The sequence below is a fragment of the Anguilla rostrata genome, chromosome 4, assembly GCF_018555375.3.
Source record: "Anguilla rostrata isolate EN2019 chromosome 4, ASM1855537v3, whole genome shotgun sequence".
NCBI classification, from domain to species: domain Eukaryota; kingdom Metazoa; phylum Chordata; class Actinopteri; order Anguilliformes; family Anguillidae; genus Anguilla; species Anguilla rostrata.
The window spans coordinates 25,143,114-25,152,293 of NC_057936.1; the positions used below are offsets into that span (position 1 = coordinate 25,143,114).

Here is a 9,180-nt window from a genome sequence, read left to right on the forward strand (position 1 = left end):
AAACCGCTGGTTATCTCCCTCCACAGGACAGCCCATATCCCCGCTTAACGTATTCCACTGCAGAGCCTCTGAAAGACCAGAGCTTCTCCTCCAGTAGCCTACGCTGCTGACAGGATAAACAACAAGCGCAGGCAGCATCACAAACAAACAATTACGTTACAGTTACACAAATACACTCCAATGTCCCAACGGCTATACGCTCAGACCGAGGGAGAGAAGAGTGGGGGGGGGGACGCCTGACATCCTAAAAACTGTCCTGCGTCGGTCATTGTGAGCGAGGGAGACAGATGGATCAATTCCCCATTACTGAAGCCCGGCGGTACTGTGCCGTCGTCAGCACTTTCTGCGGCACTCGTCCGCGCTGGAGAGAAAAAGAGAGGGAGAGATAAAGGGACGGGGGGGCTGCTGAGCCCAGGGAGAGAAAGGATGGATGAGCCAGGCGGGGGGGGGGGGGGCAGGGCGACAGAGCGGGGTACTAAATCCCTGCTTGTGCATTCGGACCCAGACGAATGGGCGGATATGGGAAATAAGTCACTGAATTCACTCGGTGTAACAGTGGATGGTGAATCATGACAGTGGATGGTGAATCGTGACAAGGGACTTTTGGATGAAAGAGGACGATCAAAGCTCTTTCATGGGTGTGCCGGCAGTATAAAATGGCGAGGGTGGGGGGATCGCATCATGTTTTCACACTGTAGGTCCGTTTGAATTCCACAATCCGCCCGGTTTACACTGGGACACTTTCAACAACACGGCTCATCACACGCAGACCAGTACACCTCCTAAGGATAACATGACCAAGTGGAAAAACACTCTAGCATTTTAGACTCAATCACATGGTCATTGACATTCAGACATACGGGCTGCTCTAAATGAATCTCACGATGAATGGCAAATTTAATTCTCTTGTTAAGCAGTTTTGAAAGGTCATCGTAATCCCACGGTTCCTGCAATCATAGGTATGCGATTATGTATGTAAAAAAAAGACTCCAGAGGCTGAATATTAAGAGAGAGATAAAGAGAAAGCAAAGAGGCATCTTCTCAACAATTTGATTAATTTTGTCTTTGTTCAGATTCATTGTATTGTACATTTGGAAATTCTGACCAAATTTGAACCGGTGTCAAATGTGACAGCTTAGCTAACGTTTTTGATTGAGCCGCTTTGACATTAATGGCAAGCGAGCCACAGCTCCACCGCAGACATGCAGCAGGGCTGACAGCTGCAGCACGTGAATTCAAGCGCAACTGATCTCACACGCGTTTAACCCCGCGTGCGCCAGGCGGAGCCTTGTGGATTCGCCGAGGTTCTGAAAGCCACTCATTCAGTTTTCTCAAAATGCCTTGAAGCTGAGCTCCCCACCCAAATTCACCCCCCCCCCGCACCGGAACCCGCCTCGCCTTTCCTCAGCCCATTACCCATCCTGAGCAGAGGGGTGCGAGGAAGACCATCCCAGTGAGAAAGATCATACAGTGCACTTTTCAAGCGAGGCCTACAGTTGGGATGGATTTTGACACTGGGATGGAAACGACGTAAGGTTTCATTTTGTGAATACCATGTCACGTTCAGGAATGTCCATTGCACCAGCAAAGGCCTTGTAGAGCTTCTGCAAGCGGGTATGATAATATTCACACTGCTAGCCATGTAGCAACTCCAGCTAGTAACAGTAGGGCCCTGTACTACACAGTACACTTGAAGGGTTAAGACGAAGGTCATATCCCTTCTGGTTTATAGAGAAAAATACCTCCCCATTTCAGGCAATACATCTTCAATACTACCCATTTCACAGCACACCTTTATGGAAAAATGAATTATGGCTGGTAAAAATTGTGAGCAGCTAAAGAAATGAATTCTTCCGCTAGACACACTGGCTGGTTCTGGAAAAAAAAATTCCACTTGAAAGTATCACAGGGCTGTTCAAAGCACCATTCAAGCGAGACTGACATACAGTAGCTAATACATTAAAAAATTGTGCGGTGAGCAGGCTTTTCAAATTAACACCGATTTCAAGGATATTATTGTGTGTCAATTGGCTAATTTCATGTTCAATAATAATGGTAAATTTCAAATCTCGCTATAACACTGAAGGCTTCACTATAATTCAAACCCAATTCATCCCAATGAAAAATTAGTCCTGGTCCAAACATTAGCCTTCATAAGTTCATTTCAGAGACTAGAGAGGACCTTAACATATTAAATCCACCTCGCATCTTGATACTGCTGCAGTTTCCAGGAAAACAAAATGCCTTGCCCCTTATCTCCAGGCACTTTGGGTGCCTGTGTGAGGCGTACGCATCATTGAGGGACTGGAGGACGCAGTACCAATCACCCAACCCACCCAGCTTATCGAGAACTTGCAAAACTCCAGAATCGGAAGCTCAGTACCCTGACAGGAAGTGACAGTTCCCTTGTCTTTTGTCCGTGAAGCGCTTAGTTAGGAGACTTTCTACAGTTAGGTCCCTCTGTGAAGTTAAGCCTTACTAGGAAAGACTGAGGGGGAGTTAAAGGTCTGGAACAGCTCTAAATAGATGCTTAAAATGAGCAGTTACGATGGGCACTACGATAAAGTCCTATTTTTAACCCTTTGATGAGTAGGTGTTTTGGAATGTTTTTCTCCCCAAAATTCCAAGTCAGTGTTGTAGAACTCCATTGCATTCAATTACCGGTAGCGATTGTAAAATCAGAATGAGAATGTTCAGTTAAGAACATTCAAATAGTATATACTTGCCGTTTCACCTTAAAGGGTTAAAATGAGGTCTTTCGTTACCAGTCAAACCTCCTCTTCTCCATGAGGAAACATAGTTTTCTTCGCGCGTCATTAAATGAGATGCATATTGCCCTTCAGGCAGCTGTAAAAAGCTTTTTACAAGCCCGCAAACTGCAATTTACCAAAAATTAAAGAGGATTTTTCTTCCCTTCACAAGTGATGGGTCTTGCAAGATATGAAAATTGCCAGCCTAAACATTCCAGACTGACATGCAAGACAGAAGAAAGTGCCACAATTAAGACGTGGACACAGAGTTCGGAAACATGCGCGAAAACAACATGTCATTTCTAAAGGCATTTAGCGCAAAAACATCCACCCTCCCTCGCGTACCGAAGCAAAATCAAGCTGCCATGTGCTCGTTTGGCTTTGAGCCTACACAGAGGAGGCAGCCCGTGAACAAACCAAAATAAACCAAAGCACACATCCTGCATAACATATTCATGAGAAGCTGTGCAGAAAAAAAAAAAAAAATCTAGGTTCTTTTGACACAAGCTCGCTCCATTCATTATGTGCTTAGCATAAATCTCCATCACAGTGCACTGCAGCTATTCTTATTTTATCAGGTTAGCCGCTACTGAAATTACTCAGGAATGGACCCGTTTTATATTTGAACATGGGACTCCTGGTTGTTAAGCACCTGCCTGTTCTTCTACACAACTGTTGGGCAGATGTGCCAATGCTAACAAAAAAATAAAACTTCTATATCCATGTTCCCATATATCCCTTTTCAGGAGGCTTAACCTGCAAGAGTGCCTGGGTAATATCGGTTTCTTTCACAGCCCAGCCCTGCATAAGACGCAGCAATCTGAAACCGTAAAAGAGCTGCGAGTACGTCATGATGCGCAGACATGCCACGTCAGCAAGTCAGTGATGTCACGTTACATTATTGCCATTTAGCAGCAGCTCTTATCAAGAGCGACCAGAGTGACTTCTGATCCAGAGCAACACGACGTTTACACATTCATACATCTGGATGTATACTGAAGCGAGTCAGGTTAAGCACCTTGCTCAAGGGTACAATGGCAGTGTCATGTCTGGGAATCAAACCTGCAACCTTGATGATGTGGTTCTATTTATGCTCTGCTGATTTCTGGGATCAGGTCTCACCGCCACAAACAAATGTGGTCACAACTAGGGATGAGTCGGTATAAATACATGACCGTAATGTTAAACCATGACTGACAACTTTCAATCTCTTTTTTTCTTTTCTTTTTCATTATTTGAAATTTTACAAGTCATATTTGTGGACCTGAAGGGCAACAACGCCCTCCGAGAGAGGGAGAGAGAGTTTGGAAGGGCAGGCTGAGGGTGCCAATCAACCTTAGGGGGGTCACTAATGTGTGATGAGGTGGGGGAAACCCCGCTGGCTAAAACCCTGACTGCCTGGAAAACCGTACAGTAAACTACAACTCCCATAGGACCCTCAGGCCCCAGTGAGCAAGGTCAGGGTCACGCAGCGGTCAGCCAGGCGAGTTACTGCACTACGGACGAGGGCTTTAGCTGCATGCGCCCCCAGGGAGGCCCATGAAGAAAGTATAAAACAATCAGCTCGGCTGCCTGGAACAAAATCTCATCGTTCGTCAAAATGTTATATTCGGCAGTGACATTTGTAAAGCAAAAGCTGCAACAGACCCAGGATCAGCTGACAGGGAAGAGAAGAAAAGGAAATAAAGAACCAGTTTTTTTTATTTTTAATTTCCCTGCCTGGAAACCGTGAGCAGATATTCATTCAAAACCGTGATTTCTTTCAGAGCTTGGGGGGGAAATAAACTGACAAAATTATTTGAATAGTCAAACTTGGGAACATTTGCATAGGCTATAAAGTCATTCAGAATGCACATCTCCCGCTGTGTAGATCAGAGACACACAGTGATGCCTGCCTAGCCTAGCGGAGTCGTCTTTAGACCCCGGCCACAGACTGCAACACTGGCGTCTCTCGCTCCGAGTCCGCTGGCAAACAGGCCACAAAGGCGTGTCCCAAAACGGCAGTGACTTCTTCCTGATGAAATATCACAGCCTCAGTGTCGCTCAGGGATGAAGACGCCGCCAGGCCGACTGCCCAGCACTCCCATATCAGAGCCATTTCGTTCCCAAAGCAAAGGAAATCGTAAGGAGGCCAGGAACCAATTTAAGATTCTTTGCATATTTTTTTGTTATACCTTCCCAAGTATATTGGCATAATAGGTTGAAATGGTGTTTCAATTTAGGTTCATACCTAAATGAAAATGCCCAATATTGATTTGCAAAGAGCAGGTTTTATTCTAGGCAGATTCAAGAGAGACGTGTGGGCCATGTGCACATTTCAATTACACAACCACCGCACCAGCAGTGAAAGCCAGCACAGCCAATACGAATATCTGAGCTGAGTGCACGCTGCTTGCAGCACTCAGCAAGGGCCCTCGACGGTTCCTGCGTCTCTTAGCGTTAGCACCTCCCCAAATGAAGTCACACACTTAGCAGTTTAATTAATTGGCTCCCCGGCAGTTCCGATGAAGCAGCCACATGAAAAGAACTGGGCTTGGCACTCAAGTGCTCACTGCATAAAAACACCAAGACGGGGGAACACTGCACGCACCCTTTCATACAGCGTGAATGCGCTCTCTGATTCGCTGCAATCAGCCACTGGATCCTTGCGGTGTGAAATTATCTCCTTTCAGAACACCGCCTCAGGCCCTTTGTTAGAGCTTGAATCGCTGCATGGGGTACACAGGAATATGCGAACAGAAGTAGCGAATGGAGGAGAAATAAAAGCATGAAACCACACAGGTCCCCAGCTGCTCTGATCATGCTTGACCAACACAGCTCAGGCATGCAAGCCAAACAGTGGTGTTGGGGTGGTGGGCAAAAGGACTTCGGTTCTGTGCAACGTCGAGTGAAAGACTGAATAATGTACAGTACATGATGCCCTCCTCATTTCCCTTCTTGTCCCTTTATTTAGCCTAGCCCTTCCTGTACCGTTTCGGTACTCTTACTATCTGATGGCGATCCGAGTAGCCAAACATTAAAATAAACAGTGTATCTCACTGAGCAGTGTTGCAGGGATTCCCCTCTTTATTCCCTCTTTTTCTACTATGATTTATTTTCCCCCCATTTGCATCAGCAACAAGACATTATCAAGTGTGCAGGTCTCTCCCCAGCTCATAGTCCAGTGCTTCCCAAACTGGTGGTCCTGGTGGTGGGTAGCGAGTGGGAGTGAGTGGGACTGAAGTGGGTTTCAAGAGAAATATGAAAAGAAAAACCTTTTTTATTGTTTTTATTGAAGGCTCTATCATACACTTTCCATTGATATTCCCACAGTCAGTTTAAGCACTGTCTTTGTTACACAGGCTACACATGCAGCTGTTTTGATACATGTTGAAAACATTTTAATTTGGTGTCAAAGCAATCATCAGTGTATATTTATATCCTGTCTACGTAGGTAAAAAGTTTGGGAACCACAGATTTTAGCCTACCCTGCTGCCAATATCTCTCTGTGTTTCCATACACGTTACATCTGAGGAACAATCTTTAAAAAAAATTTCATACTCTGACTTTCGACATCTAAAGCAGAAAAACTTTCCCACTAACACAGAAAGCCTGCTGCCAGGAGGTAAAACTTGTATTTGTCCTGCACATCACAGTAGATCTGCTCAAATTGCACTGCCTCTAGCTGAATGTTCAAATGTGCGACACCTTGCAGGAGGGATGCGCAAGACGCTACAGCAGAGCTCTAGGAGAAAGGGATTAGCCCTGGATGCAACAGAATGGTGCTTAGTAAACAGCACGAGACCGGAGGCGAAGTTGTGCGGATTCGTTTCCTGTTGGCACACTTAATATGGAATGCCACAGATGTCAGTGTTCTTTCAGGGAGGACACCAATTCATTTGGTATTCTCTGGTGCAATATGGCCCCTACTAGGAGGCTGAAACTTCAATGCATTTCAGCAGAACAGTGGATTAACACAACCACCAATTTGTATAAATATTCAACCAATTCATTATAAAAATACGACCACATACCCAGTTGCAACTTGTCAAACTAAACCATTCAAAACACCCGTCTTGCACACAACATACTTCAGAGAAAAACATTTAGGTTAAAGTTAGGTTACAGGTGAAAGGAAGATTACAAAAGTAGTTCAAGCCAACAACTGGAACACTCAGTGAAATGACCTTACTGAAGGTGAGAACAGTATTTCCTTACCGAACAGGGACCATTAATACTATCAAACGTAGCGAGCCAATGACTGACTTATATATCTGTGTAAATACATATTTAGGTAGGTAAAAATCAACAACATTTTTATTTTCGTTTCGTAAGAAAACTGAAGGTTTAAGAATGGCCTGCGTTAACTGTCTGGCTCGCTTGTCACTATTTAATTGACTCGAATTATTGCCATCCGCCAGGACCACCAATTATCTAAATAATAAGTCAATGACAAATAAAGAATTGTTAGTCAACTAATTTGTCAGTTAAGTTGGATAACAAACAAGCTTCTACTAGTCACATGTCGTCGGCAAACCCGATGTTAGCGAGCTAACTTAACTAATTAACAACAACGCACAAAATTTGATATTAAGCCAACGTTAGTCCGTTAGTAAGCTCCAGTAGGTAATATCTGACGGGGACGATTTATGGTATTGCTAGCTCTAGCTAAGTTTATCTGGCTAATGTTCAGTGTTTTAAATGGGCAGTGCATTCCACGTTAGATAAAGTGCATGGTTCTAGCTGATGTTTTTTTTTTCTTGATTTCTTGATTTACGAGCTAGCCAAAAAATACATACGAGCAAGAGGCTGTCTGGCGGTGTGATTTGCAAATGTTATCTTTCTAGCCATTATTTCAAAGCTGTGCAGCTATAAATTACAAGTCAATTAAATAACCAAAATTACTACTGCGTGCTAATTCGCAAGCTAGGTTGGTACAGTAATTCATTAAACTCAGTGGCAACGGTATAAACAAGCAGGTATTCTTGATAACTCGTCTAAGCAGGCGCTCCCTACTGAAAAAGGAAGGTTATTTTACACATTAGCCAGCAGCTAGCTGGCTAGCTAGTTAGCTACGGATTCCCTGAAAATGGAATGGTCCTCACACTCGAGTGCGCTGGCCTCATTATCAATACCTGTTTTTGAGAATCTGGAAAAAACTCTTGACTGTTACCTATATCTCCGGCGTCCATTCCGTAGCTGACACCGATGACAGTCTCGGTCTCATCAGACGCCACAGCCCCGGTTAACGGACTCCCTTCCGCCGCTACCGACAGGCTCGCCGCTCCCTCTGCTGCAGCTTCCATTCAGAATCCAAAAACAAGCAGGTCGAATCTTCCAAATGAAATATCCACTGCAATCGTGCAAATACTGACAAAATGTAAACGCGTTGTCGGGGCAATATAATTGGCTAAACCAGACATTGACCAAATTAAAATAAAAACAGGCGGACAATCCTTAATTGTGTGTGTCTTGTTTTCATCGGTGCAGTGTCAGCCGCACACGGTACCGTCTTCGCTTGATGCTGCTGTCCTGTAGTGTTTCTCTTTCCGACTCATTCTTCACCAGAGCTCTCAACGGGCTATACGTCACGCTTTCCTGGTAGAGCAAGTGTACTGTTTTACGTCATCATGTGAGGAGTGGACGGTTAAAATGACGTCTGGTGAAATTTAATTACCTAATACTTGCTATTCCATATTCTATAGTTGTTAATCAAATTTTATTCTACAGTTGTTCATCAAATGAGTTCATAAAGATTTGCCACATGAAAACAACCAGAATCCCAACAACAAAACCATCTGCTACCACAGCAAATAGTGTTATTAATCCCACAATAAGTTTATACTTCTTTATTTGATAATGATAGGAAACGGTGTCTAGTTTTGCTCCTGAGCTACGGAGCACACCAGGATGAGTGTAGTGATGGCACGTGACCTTGCCAATATGGGGGAGCAGACAGTATGCCCCCCTGGATATGAGTGTGTTTAATTAGAGCATCTGTCATTTAGCACACCGTGGTAGAAGTCAAGGGGATATATTCTTACACATTGATTTGTTCCCTTTTTTTATTTGGAAGCCGATCATTGCCTTGGATATCTCTCGTTTGGCAAAGTGACAGCTCCACACACCGGAGACCCCATTTGTAATCCCACGATCAAACGGTTCAGGTTTCGGCTATGGCTGACAACCCCCTCAAAAGCCCTGACGCGAGCTCCCCAGTGTCAGGAAGGAGGAAACCAGAGCAGCAAGAACAGTTGACTGAGCCACGTGAATATGACAGAGATGAGGAGAGCACCCAGGGAAAGGGAAAGACCTCAAAACTGTATAACTCACACAGTTCTGCAGGGAAGACACAGCTCTGTGAACTATGTGACAACAGGGGCAATGACTAAAAGATAAACTAGATAGAACAGAAGATTGATTTAGATATTTATACCTGTTTTAGTTTATT

General features: G+C 44.4%; 1 protein-coding gene across 5 annotated transcripts in view; it reads right to left on the reverse strand.

Moving 5' to 3' along the window:
• The window catches only part of pip5k1ca (phosphatidylinositol-4-phosphate 5-kinase, type I, gamma a), a 51,962-nt gene extending 43,659 nt beyond the window's left edge, over nucleotides 1-8,303 (reverse strand). For 4 of the 5 annotated variants that reach the window (XR_010329508.1, XM_064331742.1, XM_064331743.1 and 1 more), the window contains exon 1: nucleotides 7,903-8,303. Coding sequence is in view for 4 of the 5 variants with exons in the window: in XM_064331742.1 (XP_064187812.1) it covers nucleotides 7,903-8,035 (133 nt within the window). In the remaining variant the exon portion in view is untranslated. The remainder of the gene's footprint in view (nucleotides 1-7,902) is intronic. The other variant, XM_064331744.1, reaches the window with a different exon arrangement.
• Between the last annotated feature and the right edge of the window lie 877 nt (nucleotides 8,304-9,180).